The sequence below is a fragment of the Ammospiza nelsoni genome, chromosome 1 (genome assembly GCF_027579445.1).
Source record: "Ammospiza nelsoni isolate bAmmNel1 chromosome 1, bAmmNel1.pri, whole genome shotgun sequence".
Lineage (NCBI taxonomy): Eukaryota > Metazoa > Chordata > Aves > Passeriformes > Passerellidae > Ammospiza > Ammospiza nelsoni.
In genome coordinates, this window is record NC_080633.1 from 36,662,745 (window position 1) to 36,682,737 (window position 19,993).

The 19,993-nt window shown below is 37.2% G+C and overlaps 1 protein-coding gene across 6 annotated transcripts in view; it reads right to left on the reverse strand.

Annotated features, from left to right (window-relative positions):
- The window catches only part of TBC1D5 (TBC1 domain family member 5), a 316,432-nt gene that overhangs the window by 138,901 nt on the left and 157,538 nt on the right, over positions 1-19,993 (reverse strand). For all 6 annotated transcript variants that reach the window (XM_059470481.1, XM_059470490.1, XM_059470498.1 and 3 more), the window contains 4 exons: positions 17,047-17,113; positions 3,910-4,018; positions 2,087-2,176; positions 1,915-1,986 (listed from right to left, as the gene is read on the reverse strand). In XM_059470481.1, the coding sequence (XP_059326464.1) occupies positions 1,915-1,986; positions 2,087-2,176; positions 3,910-4,018; positions 17,047-17,113 (338 nt within the window). The remainder of the gene's footprint in view (positions 1-1,914; positions 1,987-2,086; positions 2,177-3,909; positions 4,019-17,046; positions 17,114-19,993) is intronic.

Below are 19,993 nucleotides of genomic sequence, written 5' to 3' on the forward strand. Positions count from 1 at the left end.
CTGTACCATACCTCTTCTATGGATGTATGGACTTTAACTGGAAGTTGCAGCAATATCCATAATAAGAAGTTGTTTGGGAGTAAGTTAGTTTGTTATAGTGGAGACAAAATCATATAAGGAGTGAATGATAATCAAATACCTATTATGAAAACATCATCATTCTAATCCACTCTGAAGACCAAGACTGGCCATTCTAAAAAACATTATGATAGGAAAAGTCAGAGTATTTAAAGCTCACTATCAAAATAAAAAATACTAAAAAAAAAGAATCTGAAGTAGGCTTAGCTTCCTCTGTAGCTATGCTTACGACCATTTCCATGGTTTCTCTTTTGTTTCCATGCCCTGCTTACAAATATGTTGTAAAAGCTAACAGGAAAGAAGTCAGAAATTGTATGCTCCAGAAAAAGTATTGGAAACTATTATTTATTGTAAAGGGATGGTAGCTTGATCAAAATACAGATTGAGCAAAAGTTATAGCAGCCTTCATGTGGGTTAGGTAAGTTTTCAGATAGCAGCAGCACCAGTCAATGAAATACAGCACAGAGTCTGTATCATACTTCCACAATTTCTGGCCTCCTGGTAATTTTTTCCCATGGTGGCTTATGCTCCACAGAATGAAAAGAGAAAGTAAATTAATGCTATCTATGGGGAGGGAAGTAAAATAACAAAACCCCATGTTAATTAGTTGCTATATTTGTGCTACAACTTGGGAAAAAATCTAGATTTCAAAAATATTTATATCTTTGATAATGTCTCACATACAGTGAGTACTCACTGTATGTTTTTAATTCACAACTCTTTTCCTGCAGCTAGACCACATTTTGGAACTTCCCTATTCCTGCTCCCACCCTGGCCCATCAGAACAGAGGATACAAACAGAAGCTGCATTGCGAAAGGAAGGAAAAATCAGGACACAAAATGGGTGTAACATTCAGTCACAGCAGAGGCTCAAAGGCACTTTGTTCTTCAGTCCTATGTCTGATTTGGTCAGTGGCTTTCTTTTATAGATTAATCCCCTGCCACATATTCTGACATGTTAACCTTTGTTTTCTATATCTGAAAGACACCACAGGCAGAAAGCAGGTTGAGCCACTGTGTGTAATCACAAACTACAGCAGAAATGCTTTAAATCTTTTACATTTGACACAACTTTCTGTCCAGATGGATACAAGAATAGTTTGATGATGTGCACAGTCATAACAGCTGCAGAGCTCTCTCCTTCTAAATTAAATAAGGAGCACAGTACCACTCTAGAGATGAAGTATGAGCTTCTGTTTATGAACAAAACAGGAGTAATATCACCAGAGATATCTGAGACAGTCTTTTCAGGTGTAAATCTCTTAAGTGCAGCCAAACCACTTATTTTCATTGCATTAAGTTATTTTAAAAAATTGAAAAAAAAAAAAGAATTTTGATGGTAACAATGGTAACATAATTAATAGAAAAGGTTAAAGATATGTGCTATAAAATTCTTAAAAGCTTTTCAGGTATAACAAAATGCAGTAAAAAAACTGTCCAAGGCTGAACAATCTTCCGGAGGAACGTATTTCATTGTTCTGTTAACAGCATTCACCTCATATTGACTGTTTGAACACTTCTTAAACTAGAGCTATTTGATGTATAAAATGAAAACATACAGAGATAAAAAAGCGCATCAGTTAAATACAGTCCAGCAGTGATTTTTTTTTTTACCACAGCCTTCCCTGAATTAAGCCCTAAAAATCAGAATATGAACTTGGAAATGAGCATTTCCAGCTGTCCAGCAGAACATGTGGAACAACTGTTAACACAAGTCAGTTTGGACATTTAGGAGGGAGATTTTACCATCTGCCATTTTGCCTGCTTCAGCAAGAACTCACTTGTGTCAGTATCACAAAGATGAGAACTTTAGTAGCAAGTGTTGGGTTAACTTACCCCTTCATCCTGAGAGAGTGGGTTGTTGATTATCAGATCTTGCTGTCCTGCTTTCCGAGGGTTTGTAATGTGCTAGACAAAAACAGGAAAAAAAAAATCAGATCCTCTCGTGTTATGCTATAAATGTTAATATCTATGCCAAAGTATGAGAACCTATTTTGTACCAACTTACAATTTCTTTGATCTTACTGTAAGAAGTTCTTAAGTCTGAAGTGGTTTTAATCCATTGACTTCTATCTTGTGGTAGAACGTCCAGAAATAGCTATTAGCAAAACAAAATAAATTCATTAAGTTTCATCAGTTTTGCACAGCTTTCCATATAAATCCTATCAGACAGCATAAACCACCCCATAAAGAAAGAGAAAGAAAACAGCTATAAATATTTCTGGTTTCAGCGCTTTCTAGTCCATAAATAAATAGCTAGGAACAACAGCAGTTCTATAGGGCAAAATTAAGCATTAAAGTCAACTGAAGCCATGAACTCAAGCTTTGTAAACTGTTACAGCTACAGTAAAGTTGATGGTGACTTCCAAGGCAGAAATAATATGCAAAGATGTTAAAAAAAAGATACAAAATTTGAAGCTATTTATGTAGCACTGATGACCTAATGCAACATGCTTAAAACAAAACACAAATGCAGAGCAGGACCTAAGCACCGAGGGATATACCCAATGTGAGAATTGCAACATGCTCTGGAATTCTGCAAGACAGCTAAGAGAGGCAGTTTTGCAGAAAGTCCTTGAGAAAGCTTACATCTCAGTTTTTTCATGTCTCTTTGAAAAGGCTTAGAAAGAAACATGCAGTGCAAAATACTATTTAATTGCATTTGAAGCAAGGAAAAACCCCAGTATTTTCTTGCTTTTTCAATGTTTTTATTTGCACATTGTAAAGTGTTAAGAAACAGTAATACTGACAAACAGAAGTACTGACAAATCATTCCTAAATTTCAGAATTTAACAACAGAACCCTAATGCATATTGGGACAAGCAAATAAGCCTTGCCTTATTTCTAAAATAAAACCACTCCTTGATTTAATTGGTAGATAGAGAAGGACTTGTTGTTTGTGTTAGTTCAGAGCTTTGAGTTATGGCCTTCTAATTTAGAGACTTAAAAAGAAGCAAACTGGTAAAACAATGCAGGTGGCATATATTCACTGGGCTTGCTGAATAAAATATTTTCATTAACTTTAAACTAGTTCAATGCTACATATATTTCAATTTTCAAACTTTCTTTCATTCATATAAAAGGAGTATTTTAAATTTCTTTTTATAGGTCTCTGTGCCAAAATGATGGTTCAGAAATTCCAAATGAAGTAATTTAAATGATCAGCATTAACACACAGTAATTCTACTAGAAAAATTTTCTAGTAGATAATAGATAGTGCACAACAGAAGACTTGATGTCATTGTAAAAAATTTGTTTGGACTTTAGAGAGCTACCCTGTATTACCTTGCTTTCTTTCTCTCTTCCTTTCCCTGCTACTTTAAAACAAACCACCAAATAACTCCCAAGGAGCTCTTGTGCTTTTGTAAGACCTTGCTTCCCTCTTCATCCAGTCCTTACAAGAGGGATTGATCTTCACTTTCTCATTTCACTGGGAAAACCAGATAGCAGAAGCATCAGACTGATTTTAAAGCAGTCCCAAATTCCACAAAACCATAATTTTTTAGACTAACTTCCTATCTATTTCCAGTGCATGACTTCGCTGCACAGATACTGAGAGGAGAGATGGCTGCATGGCACTCAATTCTAAACATATCACCAGCACAAAGATACACTTTCCTAGGATTCTTTTGCTATTAACTGCAATTCAGCTTTAAAGCAATTTGATGTGGTTAGCAAATGTCCAATGAATTATAAAAACGAGTAGAAAAACATTGGGATGAAGTCTCTTGGAAAATTCATGATTCTTTGCATCAATAATCTTCCAGCGCATCAGGTAATGTGTTGATATATTGCAACCACAAACTGTAAATAAATATTTTCTCTTCTTACCTTCCAGCAAACACTACGGAACCTGCTGCTTCTCAGCTGCCCATTAATCCCCTTCAGCCGTATAGATGCCAAGTAATTGTTGTTTACAAATAGTTCTTCCCATTCTTTACTGCAAAAGCAAAAGGAATGAACATTTAAACAAAAAAAAGCCTTAGCTGATTTAAGGACTATATGACACTATACAATTTTGGATAAGCAGAGGAAAGCAACTTTTTAAAATGTATATATTTAGTTGTGTACCACTTCTAAACGCATGGCTGTTTTTTTGGACACATTTCTTCTTTGGATTTAATGAATATGTAGATCGCTATAATTATGCCAGCTACTGAAATTCATAATGTCTATGGAGGCTATTCCATTTCCTCTAAAATGTTGGTACTGCAGTTCAGTGAATAAACAAGAAAAATGAATATTAATATAAGCACATTCATGTTTCAGCTGTAGACAAAGAAGTACCTATTCCAAAAATATGCAACAGAAAAGTACACTGTTGACTGTATTAGCTCTTCACATGACGTATTTGCTTAAATGAACCTTCTTTTCTTCTTAATGTCAAGCTGGGCAGTTAAGCATCATAGAAGATGACTTTCTTTAACATTTAGTGCTATTTACTATTGAAATCACTCCTACTTCTTTCTACATGATCAGTTTTAAAATTTTAACAGGTGCTAGGAAATTTAAAAAAACATCAAAAAATTAAAAAGCCTCACTGTATAAACTGTTAAAGGCAAGCTTGAGTACCTTGCAGTACCTATGGCTGACTAGATAAACAACCTAAATATGCCTCCCAGGCATGCAGGCACCAGGGGCCTAACACCTGTGCCTCATTAATATACAAGTAAATCTGCTCTACTGGGAAACAATTGGAAATTAATTGTCCCAAACCATCTACTGAGTTTGAATAAAAGAATTAAACCTATATTTCCTGCAACTTCTACTGAAATGAATCTCAAGAACAGCTGAAGCCATCTGATAGTCTTAGTAGCCCACGACTTGCTCGCAGACTTTCTGCAGCCACTTTAAAATACAAAGGGCAATTTCAAGGTAAGGAGCTGGGTTATGTGCAAGGAAATGTGTTTCAGATTTATTTTCAATGCATGTCCTTAAGGTGAACATCTCCTCCTCCCCCTGTCACATGGGAGACTATTACTTCTCCCTGGGAGACCAAATGAAACCAGGAAGAGGGAAACTACTATTATGACTCCAGGCTAAGATCTCACCACATTTACTCTGCTAAGGAGGGTCACAGAGTGGGTTATACTAAATACCAGCAAACTCTGGTTTTGCAAATTGCCCTAAATATATGCAAGATGAAGTTAGATGGTTTTCAGCCTTTTAAGCTGAGTTGAGAGAGCGAGTTTTTAAAAACAGAATTGTAAGATATAGCTGCCAAGAACTGTAGAGGAATGGACTCAGCAAGCCAGGAAATTATGGTTGTCTTCCTCTGTGACAGGAGCAAGCTCATGATTCATGCTGAGACCGGAAGTTCTGTGTTTGTGAATGCACCACCTTTCAGCTAGGACCATAGTCTTAAAAAAAAAAAAGTGTTTACTTCTGGGTCTTGATTATTAATTACTTTGAAAACCAAAGGTGTTCCAGATAAGAGCAAAGATGCCTACAGCAGTGTTAGACTGCAGAGTTTAGGGCTGCCTTCAGCTTCTCCCAAGTGCCAGTAGCCCCAGGTGACCAAAAGAGCAGCAAGTCATTCCAATGGTGTAGAGCAGCTTCCTCCATTCCTCTCACATCCCCCAGTCTCCAAGTCAGAAAGACTATCTGGTCATTTTTGTCTCCTTGTCTCCCACACATCCTCACCTTCTGCAGGGAGCTGCCTACGATTGTTTACCATGATTCTGCCTCGTTTAAATACAACGTATGGTATACAGCAGACACAGCTTGAGGAAAATCTGGGCCTTTCTTTCCCAGCCACGTATATTTCAGTAACTACAGTATATTATGGCTATATAAATAACCTTCCTGTTTCTACCATGTATAATATTCTTAATTTCCCATTGTAAATTCTGCAGCATCATTGGCCATTATAACTCCTGCCAAGCCGCCTCCCTAAGGTAGCTATGTTTCAAGAGTGCCACATTCCCCTGTGCACACAACAGGTCAGACTCTGAAGCTATTCACATTGTTCTGCAAGTGGATGACATTCCCACAATGTCTTTGAAAATGCCAGTGTGTCAGCTGAGTTAGCAAAAGGTTTCAACCAGTGCAACTGTGAAAAGAAAGAACAGAAAGGAAAGAAACTCTTCAGGTTATTTTTCTCACCAGCTGCTGGAAGTGATTGCTACACAGTAAGAAAGTAATTTCAACACTTCTGAAATTGTATTAGTGCAGATATTATGCCTTAAAAAAAAAAAAAGTAATGCGATTCCAAACACGTTTTGAACCAAATTACTTTTAAAACCGCCAAAAGAAATTTGGCAAGATTGTATCTCCTCTGCATTCCCCCTTGGCTGCTAGGATCACAAAAAAAAGCTATAAGCAACTGAAAAAGAAATTACTTGGAAGCTGGGATCTGCCTCAGTTTTAGTAGAGCTGAATGATATTTAAAATCCTTTCTGAACAGCATTCCCTAATTCATGTCTCAAGTATTTTGAATGAAGACTAATAATCTAAGCTTTACAATTCTAGAGACTTTTAATAGTGGTAACACTGTTTAATATGAACAAGCAATCAATTCTAAAAAGATAACATTTAAAATTATATAGCCCTACTATGTAAAATAATATCTAAGAACCTTGTTAACTCAGGATTGCAGAAAACCCAACGGTCAACATGAAAAGAGCAATTAAGATTGGAACTCATGTCTACCATATTCCATTTGCTTCACTGCAGTGAAAGATTTCAAGAGCTAACAGGAACCACCGAAACTATGAATAAGCACATGCATTTGCTTTTAATCAAACTAGAAAATGAAATGCATGATCCTGTGTTATACCACCTGTAGAGTGTACAATTAAAGGCAAATGTCAATGTTAATGTTTTCTGATTATTTTGTAAATATTTTCATTTTAGATTCTTATTTGAGTATCCTGTCTAATGTACTATTCGGCATACTGTAAAGTCTTCATAGTAATAATAAATACATATAATATAAGACCCCATCGTGGTTTGACACTGGTGCAATGCCAGGCACCCATCAAAGCTGCTCCCTCAACCTCCCGTGCCACAGCTAGGGAGAGGAGAGAAAAAAATTGAGTTAAGGACCAGGAGAAAACACTTCAAGAGCAAAACAGCCTCAAAGCTACAAAGTGAATTTACTACTAACAGAGTCAGAAGAGGATAATGAGAAGTAAAAGAAGCCCTTAAAACATCTTTTTTCCTCCCAACCCCTCACTCCTTCGCACCAACAGCACAGGGAGACAAGGCATGGGGGCTTGTTCAGTTTGTCATCCAAGGTTTTCTCCTGCTGCTCAGGGAGAGGAGTCCTTCCCCTGTGAGGCCATGGGATCCCTCCCATGGGAGACAGCTGCCTGTGAACTTCTCTGGGGTGGGTCCATGCTCACGAGCAGCAGCCAAACTGCACCATCTGCAAACACGAGCCCCTCCCATGGAAACAGAGTCCTCCCAGAACTGCTGCAACATGGGTCACTCTTTCCATGGGCTGCAGTCCTCCAAGGACAGGCTGCTCCAGCCTGGAAACAGGCTCCCTCCCTCCACCTGGTCTCCAACTGGATCACAGACTCTTCCAGGAATCCACCTGCTCTGGTGTGCGCACTCCCCCATGGGCTGTGGGTGGATATCTGCATCCCCTGTGGATCCCATGGGCTGCAGGGGCACGGCTGCTTCACCATGGTCTTTACCACAGCCTGCAGAGGAATCTCAGCTCTGGAGCCTGGAGCAGCTCCTGCCCTTCCTTCTCCACTGACCTTGCTGTCTCCATGTTGTTTTCTCTTACATGTTCTCACCTCCTTCTCCTCTCTGACTATAAGAAAAACTGCATGCTCCACTTTGATCTTCTTCTTAAATATGTTGTCACAGAGGCCTTACCAACATGTCTAACTGGCCCAGCCTTGGCCAGCAGCATGTCCATCTTCAGAGCCATCAGGGATTGGCTCTGCTGGGCATGGTGGAAGCTTCCAGCAGTTTCTCACAGAAGCCACCTTTGTGGCCCCCCTGCTACCAAAACCAGGTCATGCCAAACCAACACAGACCGGAATGAGAAAGAAATTGTTGGAATAATAGTTCTTTAAGAGATTTAATTCCATATGTGTTATCTCTGCTGTCCAATGTAAAATATCTACTGGCATGAATTAGGGACAGTTGCATTACTTCAAAGTGGGAAAAGTGCTCAATATGTATGAAAGAAAAAGCAGGCAAATCAATGAAGGGATTAATTCTGCAGGAATTGTTCATAGTTCTCATCTGCTCCTTTCCAACTTTTGAAACTTGCACTTATGTCATAACCACAAGAGTTTAAATCTCTCTGCCAAAGAATTGTATACTGGGGTCTGCTCTAAGACACGCACTCTCTTTCTTATAAGAAATGAGGTTGACCTCTGAGCAAATCATATACCAAAGTCTATTTTTCTTTCTTTTCACAAGGATATGATTTGTGGATATGATTCTTGTTAAGGCAATTACAAGCATCAGATTTTCAGATACAGAAACCTGAAGTTTGGAACAGAAATGTTCCTTTCAGTTGACTGTTAGTAGAGATCACAACAAGCAGGACTTTACTCCAGAAAGTCTAAGTAAAATTCTACATGCATATAAATAGCATTCTTGAAAAGGTATGTAAATCTCTAAGGTCTAACATCTTACTAAAAGTCACTGGAATTCCACTATTGCTCAGCTATTGAGGAATGAGCAACTATAAACTCTTTCAGAATGCACGACATCAATAATCTAACAATATGCCTAGGAAATAAATTCAAATAGTTCCAAGAGCTTTACTGAGGCAACATTGAGCTTGTGCATGTTGGGGAGAGGTAACAAAGACTCCTCCACTGACAGGCAGAAGCAGAACATCTGCCTCTGGCTCTGCCGCTTAATTTCCATCTCGAGCATAATGGTAAAACCAACATCAAGCATAGATATGCAGAAGAATGCAATGGTAGCCCATTAAGGCTCCTTACAAAATACATACTCTGTTCAGAAGAGGAAGAAATACAATTGAGGGAGACTAGTTTAGCACAGACAGCAATAACTGATGCTTCTGCATTTACTGATTTAGAGGATAAAGCTGGGGAAATGCATGAATGCAGATCCTGCCAAAGTCTAAAACTAGTGTTAGAAGTATTTTTGTACCATCATGTTCAGACAACACTAAAACTCTGTGGAAGACACTAAAACCCAGAAAAACGCAAAAATGTGAAGAACCACATGGAACTACAATCTATGCCACTGAGAAAAGGCAAAAGTTTCAGTTCTGTGACTGCAGGGACTCAGATCTACCAGGTAAATATTACTGTTGATAATTCATGTTCAAGTGAAACTGCAGTTAACAAAGAAAGCAGTACCTACTGGGTCATCAGATAGTGTGCATCATTATTTTGTCTCGTGCCTTTTTAAAATATTTCATGCCAAGTTTTGAAATACCTTTTTTGAGTCCTTGCAGAAACAAGACCAATCTGATATTTACAACAACATTTAGATAACAAAGAATACTCTCAGTCTATCGAAGAATACTGCTATACTACTGAAACATTTGCATACATATTTAGGATTTTAATCTAAATCTCAAGCTTATTCCATCCTCTAAACCAATATTAAAGGATAAAACAGATAGCCTCAGAGAGATACAAAGAAAATTCTTGAGCAGCACTGCTAGTATTGACAAAATCATCTTAAAACAATGGCATGTGTGCTTCTGGAAAAGCCCATTGCACATTTTTATACTAGTCTTCATCTTCAAAATCTGCTTTTTAAAATGTTGAGACCCAAACTGGGCTCCTCAGGGGCATCAATGAAGCAACAGGCTACTGAACAGGCCATCAGAAAGAAAACCAACTCTCAAATTATTGTGTCATGTTTTGCAACATGAGATCTTTATCGAGAGGAACATCAAGTATCTATATTTAAATATTTAAATAGAGGCAACAATTCCCTTCAAACATACTGCATAAATCCAAGAAACATGCATAGTTTGTATTATTTATTATGTTGTAAAATCAACAGTTGAGAAAAAGGTGAGGCAACTTTCAGGAATGCAATAAAGAGAGTTAATTCTATAAAAACAGAGGAAAAAAATTGAAAGGTAGTATCAAGTAATAAGAAGTAGAATTCCTAAAAAAATATTTCTGAAACACACAGTTTCTATTTGCTACCCTGAAAATCCATTTGACAGCTTTAATGTGAAGGCTTATCAGTCTGTTTGGAAAATACATGTATTTTCCTCTGTTTCTCAAAGTCCTGCCTCAGGATACGTGGCAGAGCTAACAGCCATGTAAGTGTGAATATGCATGGCTGTGTTGCTGGGAGGCTGAACATTCAAAGGGCAGATTTTTCTAAACAGTTCAGGTTTCATCTGCTTTTGGCTGACATACAGTTAAAAAGGTTTGTGAGAAGAAAGGTAAAATCACTTTCTTAAGGCAAACATTCCAGCAAATAAAGTTATTAGTTAGCTATGCTCTTTAAGCTACCAGTGTGTGTGCAGCACAGTTTAGGGAACTGAAATAAGGCTGCACTGGCAGCAAGATGCTTTGCCAGCATCCTTCCTCACAGCACTAGGTCTGACGCAGAACCCAAAGATATCCTTCTCCATATTCCAAATTGTCCACTTTGCCTTGGTGGTTCTCAGCCAAAGAGCCAAGTTTGGCCTTTGGAAAGCACATAATTTCCAACCCTTGACCAGTTCAGCTTTTAGAGAAGAATTCTTGTCACAGCCATTTTGAAGTCTAAAATTCACCAGTACATTTTCCTCTACTCATTACTTTCTGCATACATTTACAGAATGGTGAGACAAAATGTTGATATTATATTCAATTATTTTTATTTTTGTATTGTAACTGAGTTTGCCAGTTGCAGAGTCAAAGCTTTCTAGTTTAAATCCCCCAATATCATTGAAATTCTTTGCATGTACATGAAGAACATTTACTTCCTCCTTGTCCTGACTACAGACTGTGGGTAACTGATCCATTTCCCTACATCCTCCTTAGCCTTCTTGAAAATGTCCCCAGTCACATCTCCCAATTGCCATGAAAGTCTGAAGGTCATTAAGAGTAAAAAAGTAATTCATAATGAAAGCCACTTCAAGCATTAGTAAGGGAAAATATGGCATCAGTTGATTGTGGTGTCAGTGGTATATATGCTGATTTTCAAGTACAACAGAATAAATCAGGAGTGAACTAAAATTTTCACTTGCTTTCGATGGACTTTACCATTCTCTCTTCCATGGTCTCTCTTCACAATCTAAGTCTTTCCTTCTTGCAGCCAATCCATAAAAAAAGCCTTCTACCAACAAAATATGTGGGTAACTCAATCCTTCCTTTCTGATTCTCTGTCAAAAACATCTCAAGCTTTAAGCAAATGTCTTAAATTTGCTTTTCCCTATTACATTGCATTAAACCAGAAAGCAAGTCCATATTACTATTTCTATGTCTTTAGAAAGTAATATAATTTTCACTAGAAAAGTTAGAAAAATCGAAAATATATGTGTTGAAATGTTTGTATTTTAGAAAAAGTATATTGGATATAGTTTTTCAGTTCCTTAATCACAATTTATTCTTCCTTCTCTTATGATATCATTCGCCAATTCCTTAGAACACCAGGCAAGGAATGCAGCAATGATCAACTAGGAAGGAAGAAGTAAATAATACAAATTTGAAAAGAAATAGACAGAAATAGTGTAAGTAAGTCTCCTTAAAAGGAAAAAAAATTGCAGTTTTAAAGAATTCAGAGAAAATCAGAAATCTTCTAAGCTTTTAAGAGGTGTAAAAGTGATCTTCCAGGTTTTGGTGTAAAAAGAACCTGTTGGAGGAAACCTGTCATCAGAGCAAACAGTCACTTTCTCTTGTTGGCAAAAGGAGATTTGCAAGATGGAATTCCTAACAGCATCACAAACACTGACAAATAAGAGTACTGGCACAGACTACCACGTCCAGAGAAAGATTCTTAGCACATTGTGAACATGGTCTTTCAGAAGAATCAAGCAGAGAGTTTACATGCCCCCAGACAAAATTAACTCACACTGAAAAGGCCTCTTTGCACATAAATGGAATCGACTGGAACAGAGTCTAGCAAATGGTTTAGGATAAAACAAAATAAACATGGATGCCAGTTTTACTGCTTCCTTGTGGAAAGAGAGAAAGGATGCATGTGCTGTGAATTCTCCTTGCACTGTGGAGTGGAGTTGCAGTGACAATTTTACTGCATTGCCTTCTGCATCTAATTTTTCCTATTTCAAAATAATAGAAAAACCCATAGAAACAAGCTTGTTCTTTACATCTCTTGATTATGTGTGGACATGAACAAAATCAGGAAAAATAAAACTGTAATTGCACAGGAGTGGATTAAAATTAAAACAATAAAGTAACATTGTCTGTGTATGAACAAGACTAGATAGGCTTGTGTAGATGGAAAAGGGCTGCTTCCTAATAGAGTAAGACAAAGTTTTCCTTAAGGTGGAGGTATGTAAGTTGCACACATCTTCACAGTATGTTTAAAATATAAGGACAGAGGCTATGTAGCTACTTCTGGCTCAACTGCCAACAAAAGCCAAAGGGCAAAGTTTGAGCACGACTTTTGGAAGTGGGAAGAACCAAGGGGGAACAGCTTGCACCCCTTGCTGCCTTTGTTCTGTACGCTCAGTGCCCGCAGCTGGCTGGCACACAAGAAACGCCTCAGCCAGCAGGACCACATTGCCTTCCTGCATCAAGGAAGGAAACATCTGGCAAGCAGAATCTGCAAGAAGTCAGGGGGAGAAAATGGAACACAAAAGTCTTTCTTACACTAGATCCTCTGCCTGTTTGAAATATGAGCAGAAGAAAGAATACACCTTGTCTACACAACCCACAGCTTTGAGCAATCATCATTTGTCATGGAATTTAAGCCACAGAGGAAAGAACTTTACCTTGATACATGGGATAAGAATTAAACTTATATATATGTGCAGAGACGTATTAAGAAATTATCCAACATAGCAGTCATGGATCTCTGAATCATAAAGTAAGTTCATACACAAGTATGAAAAGTGAGCTTTTTTAGGTTATATATTTATTAGAAGCAGTATTAATGTATGAATCCACCTTGAAAGAAAATAAGTGTCCTTGAGATGTTAGATTCTATCAGCCAAATTCAATGTCTGCATCAATGGCTCTCCCTAAAAGTCATAATTAGGTCATTAAAATATATTTAGAAAAATAGCCTGTAAAATAAAGTTAAAAAATACTCACCTTCATTTTATTTCATAGGTCACTGTTATACCATCTAATAAGATAATTAAAAACATGCAAGCAGCTGGTACTGAGGCTAAACAGATTAATGTAATAGTCTGTAGTCATATGTGCTGGCAAGGGGTTCACCTCTTTGGCGAGGAGAAGGTCAGCTGCCCTTGGGAAGGGAGGAGAAAGACAGTATTTCTACTTTCCAGTGGCACTGCATTGCAGATACTGAAACTAAAGAGCCATATCTATTTTCCTTTTCCTTTTGGTGAAGTCCAGGCCATTTGGACAACCAAAAAAGGCTTTAACCACAGTAGTAAAACAATACAGTGGAGCAGAGCTGAAGTATTTTCCTTAAGTTTCTTACATTTAAAAGCTGAAAGTTATTATATGTCTAAATCCTTGTTCAAATCTTTCTAATAATGAACTTCTAATTTTGATGACATGCTTTTAGGAAAAAAAATAATTGTTATTTCCTATTAGTAAAGCTTCTTCCCAAGTACACAAAGAGTACTTCCACCAGAGCATAAAGACCAGCTAGAGAATTCTCTGTGACCTGAGAGGACACATTCACAAACTCAAGGAATATTTAGAAATATATGCCAGTCACATGTGCTTTTCACTTACATTACTTACAAACTTTATGACCTAAAGGGAAATGCTCACAATCTGAACACATGCAGCACTACATCTGTGCTGTGCTTGTGATCAACAAAAGCAAGAGTCACAAACTCTAAGGTGACACCTTCATATTAAAAATGAAACCATACAAATAGTTCTGGAGCATCATAAATACACCGAAGAAGAATAATGATATGTCATCCTTTATTAGCACATATACTTGGAGTCTTGTACTGGATAGAGTCAAATTGTCCTTTCAAACAGAAAATGTGGGAACCAAGCAACTTCTCCTGGAGTTTATTTTTTATGGTGGTAAAAACAATGCCATTAAGAGCCCTTTAATAACAAAACTTATTAATATTCAAATATTTTTGGAGTCACTTTTTCTAATTAAATTGTAAAGGCCTATTACTGAATATATATTAAGCAACTTTTGTTTCAGCAAAAATTTTCAATACAATTTTTCATTTATTAACCTTCTGCATATGTACGACATCTACCATGATTCAAAGATGCCTTTGCCTCTTTCAGGGCTAAAGTTCATGAGCTGGTCTTTTCAAAATATGATAGACTGAAATGCATTGTGCAAACAAGACTGTCATTAATTTTATCAAATTACTAACTTACTAAAACAATAATCCTTGACAGTATCCTAACATAGGTCAAAATTTCTAAGGAGTCTTTAAAGAAATAACAACCATTTACCATCATTATCTTTCAAGATAGTTTAAGATTCACTTTTCACCTTTCATGAGGTGTTAGATGTTCAATTTCACTTAACATGCAGTCCAGAACTGTAACTATCAAAACAATATCCAACCCAACTATCAAATTTACAGCCAGCCTCACTAGATCATAGGAATTACTTGCCACTGAGAAACAAATACACATTTCACATCTCAAGCACTACTACTAAATAATGGTGATAGCTTGCCAACTACGAAAAGTCAGAAGTTACTTTTATATATATGTATGCACACAGACCTATATATATCCACATGTACATATCTTTTTTACTATTTTGCCTTTAATTATACCAACAATACTTTGGCAATGAAATACGGGACCCTTCTTAAAAGACTAATTAACTTCAGTTTTCTAAGTTGGGCTCTTTGACAGAATATGACTATTATTCAGTGGAACTTGTAGCCAACGTCGCATTTATTATATGCACTTTGGACTAAGGAATACATAGGTACAAAGACCAGCTTTAACCTCTACTTAATCTGTGGAGAATTAAAGAGTGACTAAGCTTTAGGCTGATTTAGGAAAAAGGTACCAAGCTCTGTCCTCCCACTAGCTACATTCCCTGATACCATGGGAAGCTTAGGCAGGAGGAAGTCATCAGAAAACTCTCCCAACCAAGAATGAACAGGCTGCGCTGGATTAGCTCCCTGGACCAGCTCCCTGAGAGGTGAGTGCTACTGCCTGAGGGCAGCACGGGTGACAAGAAGGGCTCAGACCCCAGCTCCACAGCTCACACTCTCTGGAACCAAAGTCTAGCTAAATCTGGCTGCTTCTTCAAGTGTTGCCACTTGGCAGGTACAAGAGCTGGTGCTCTTGAGTTGATGACTTTCAGAAATAAGTTCCCTGGCTTTAATGGCAGAGAGAGCTCTCAACTTTCTTTCACTGATATGATTAAATTCTATCTTGCCTACTTTTGAGAGACTGATTTGTGGTCTCTCTGTCTACACATGATTCACACCTAAAAAACATGAAGATTATCCTGGGTGGTATTTTTCAGCCCTTCTTTTAACTTAGACAGTATGTTAATGCAGAAAACATTAATATGACAAGAAACAAGAGTCATGCAGAACCCTAAAATGGATCTTCTAACATATTTTATCAAAGTGAATACGCTAACTACCCTAGAAGAGTTTTACATCATCACCAAGTAGGTCTCACTAGAGTCAACTTACTAGGATAAAAAAATTGTAAGGAAACCTAAATCAACCCACCCCAGTCCCACTTTGTCCCTGCAGGCACACCCTTTGTTCCAACCTTGCTCTTAGTCCAGAAACTTCCTCTGGGTGTTTGAATCGCAGCAAACTCTTTGCTGTTCCCTCTAGGTCCTTACAAAAAGTCTTTCTTTTCAACATCCTCCAGACCAGGCTGTTTGCTCCTTGCTCTCCTTGGCAATGGTTGTGTCTCCAGCCTGCAACAGCAGGCTCTCCAGCACCGTGTCCCTCCCTGCCACCCCACGCCCGAGGCTCCCTGTGACCAGCACAGCACAGCTCACGGCCTGCCCCACGCTGCAACATTCCCCACCCAGCCGGCTGCAACCAGGACAAGGTGAACAGGCAGGTTCCTCCTGCCTGACTGCACCTCTTTGAAGCACAGATTCCAGCAGAGCACAAACCAAAACTGAAAAAAATGCCAACCAACACAGTCCACTAAATGATTCGAAAATAATCATGTGGTAAGCATGTTTTGTTTTACCATACTTAAGCATGAAAATCAGATGCAATCCTTCTGGTTTGCACAAATCATACTATTAATTTACTAGTCACAAGGAAGAAGATTTTTTGTGGCAGAGTCAGTATTTTGTGGGGTGAAAGATGAAAGTATACACCTGCTGATTAGCTTTCTGTGCTTTCAAGCATAAGACACCCTCTGGTATGTACCCAAGCAAGATTCAAGCTCAATGACATTGCTGAAAAAAGTTTGTTTGACTGGTGTTTACTGCCAACAAAATTGAAATATGATTTTCCTGTCAAATAATCTCAAATGTAACTAATCTTGGCTTTGGTTTTTGAGATGAAATAATGAGGAAATAGAATTTCAGGTGGCCCATAAATCCAGTTACTTTGGAGAAGATCAGAAAGGTGATCACTGGTGAATTGAATATTTCAACATTTAGCTTAGTTACTGTGAGTTTACTTAATCGAATACTTTGGAGGAAAATAAACCTACAAAAAACAACCTTAAAATGTTTAGGCTTTCAAATATCTTGTACTTTCATCAGTTAAGTGTTTTGAACAACTTTTGAAAAAAAACCAATAATCCAGAAAACAAATTTTCAGATCATTCCTTAATTAAATACTTCATGTCCTTTTACTCACTGTATCAGTTGAGATTCCACAATCCTCCTAACGTATAGGACCTGTTCTTTTGCATTAAATAGATTATGCTTATTATAATCAACCTTCTTAAAATTAGAAAATAAATATAAAAAATTACCAACCTGTAAGAAATAAAAGTTCCATCTGAATCTGAGGTGGAGGGTGTGCTTCCATTTTCATTTGATCCTCCTAATACAAAAATAAGAGAAAACACTTTTGTTGTAAGACAAACTCTGATACGAACACAATATGGATGACAACTGCAACTGCTTTTACCATATATGGTAACTTCAGTCACCACAAAATTCACCTAAAACTTACATAGACAAATCTCAACTTTACCTCTCCAAATTCTTACAGCCATCTTAACTAGCCTCCAAGTTCAAACTGGAGTCTGAAAGTTCTGAAAATCTGATACTTAATTTCACTAAAATTTTGATTGAGGCCCCTCTCAAATTATTAAACACAATTCAACTAGTATAGGGTTACAGAAGTACACCACATAAGTAGATGAGCTTGATTTTACCAACATTAAGCAAAAAAAAGTAAAAGTTCATGTCTTTTGTGAAAAATTCTGAGCTTACTTTGTGATACCTTTTTTTTTTTTTTTGTCATAGCACAAGTTCAAAGCTTCCCTGAAAGTACCTATTAAGACGTCTGCCAAACATCTTATCTTACATCCTGTGGGCTGGTGAATACATGGAACAGTGATGTTGCTAGAAATCCAGGATTACAAGTAAATTTTCCTTCTATAACTATGTCTATTGAAAGACTGCTAAAAGCCACGAGTCATGTATTTTTCAAAGCAAATTTATTCTTGTCCTGTTTTATACTGTTTATTCTTGCACTGTCATTTAGTTTGATAATTCTTCCATGTCCCTGTGTGCCTCCTTAGGTAATTTACAGGTAGCACTGCACAACTCTGTTCTCCCTTCTGCTGACTGAAATCAAGTTTTTTCAGTATTTTTTCCAAATGCCGCTTCATATTCTCCATTTTCTTTAACTCAGTCCTTCTTACACACGGAAAAGGAGGGACAGGAGCTGTGGAAAGCATACTAAAAGTCCAGAGCCGATAATTTGGACAGTGGTTTTCCTCTCCATCAAACAAATCTTACTCAATACAGATGACATTCGTGCCACTCCATCTTGCAGTTTCACAGCCATCCTTACCCAAACATGCCTGCACATTTACTCTCGTGAATCTTTTATTCACGAAAAGAAGTTTTCAGTTTACACGAAAAATTCTTGCTAGTACAATACTGTATTTCACACAAGGTCATGCTGTTTGCAGTCCTCTTTTCTTCAGAAAGGACCAGCCTGAATACTCTATTTGCACTGGCACCAGATATTACCTTCAAATAACTTTACTTAGTAAAAGTCTATCAGCTCTCATTCTGTGGCAAAACAACAAATGAAAATATAGGATAAGACTGGTTTAACTCCAAGTTTCACTAAAAAGAATTCTTTCATTAAAATTTGCATTTCCCTATTTGTCCTAGAATTACTATACTTCACTAATCCCCATCCCTTCGATTTCACTGCATCTCCTGTGGCACTGCATCAGATGGTTTACTGAGATCCACACAGACTTAATGTATTTCCTGAATGTATATTTTGAAAAGAAAGCAGGTTAGCTGGCCACAATGTCCCATTTAACATAAAAACCTGCAATAAAAGTTAATCCATTTGCTTTGCTTTTCTCTCTTGTTTCTTTCTCAAAAACTTTTTTAAAGCCCTGCACAGATAATGGTCAGCCCATGCAGGTGTTTTGCTATCCCTTTCCTTTCCCCTGTTAATCTAAGTACAAGTATGATATTTCCACTCATCTGCCATGAACTAAAGTACTAAAAATTGTTCCATGCAGCAGCATTTGTCAATATTTTTGAAGTCTGTAAGTCAGATTTTTAGCTCTGCTAATTTACAATATCTACCCAAGTCCCATCTATGTTATTGATTTATTTTCAGGCCTTTGCCTAAAATTCTACTTTTACTGAAAATTAAATGTTTTCCTTTTCAGACCAGAGCTGGATTACATTTAGTATCATTTGTCCATTCATACTGCAGAATGGTTCTAGTTTTCTTTCTCAGCAAGCTTCTTTAAATAGTCAAGTAATATTTTCCTGTGTATTTAAATTCTCATCTTATGATCTGATTCAACTTAATTTTGCTGATTGTCGCTATAAGCCCTCACTTTCTGATATCCAGGACGTGGCCTTCTTTGCAGATCAAGCTGCTTTTCTGTTTCTTTGAGAATCTTTGCTTATTCCAGACATTCCTTAAAAAATACTTAATCATTCACTTTGGCATAAAACTTCCAAGTGTTCCTTTTCTCATCTAATTTGGAATGCAGGGGTTTTTATTAACTTTTGCACCTTTGTCTAAAACAAATCCCAAACCTCTACTACATCTTAGTTTAAAATCACTCAGTCCAGTTGATTTCACTAATTAGCTCTCTCAATTTATTTTGAAAATGGAAATCCTACTTAATCAATCTGCTTTTTGTTTACTAAATTTAACTAAATTAACAACACCAGATATTTCATCCAGAAGCCGACCCTCCCGTTATTAATAACCATCTGTTCATTTTTTTCCCCTCATATCTTGTAAAATAGTCTCCCATATTGGGACAATTTTCAGTAATACACTTTTTCATATATTACCCATCTCCACATCTGATCCTGAGCATTCAGAGAAATGACTGAACTATGCTCAGTCTCTGTTAAAGGCATATTGCCAGGTACAGTGATACTGGGCAAGTGCTACAGGGACCCAGCACATCAAAATGGGTCCTAAAGGCACTACTGCACTTCATTTATACTTAAACTAAGCATTCACCTACCACACTAGTCAAATTGAAAAAAAACCCACCTTATAAACAATGCTAAGTGAAATACTGGAAAAGTATGTCTTTTCAAGAATAGCAACATAATCTCCCTCCTTTCTGAAGAATGAACTTTAAGACTATCTCAAAAAATGCATGGACTTTATAATCTTCCAACAAAACCATTTGTCCTGCTTGAAGAGTGCACAGGACTTTGCAAAGAAAATCAGGATAATAGTTGTTCTTTC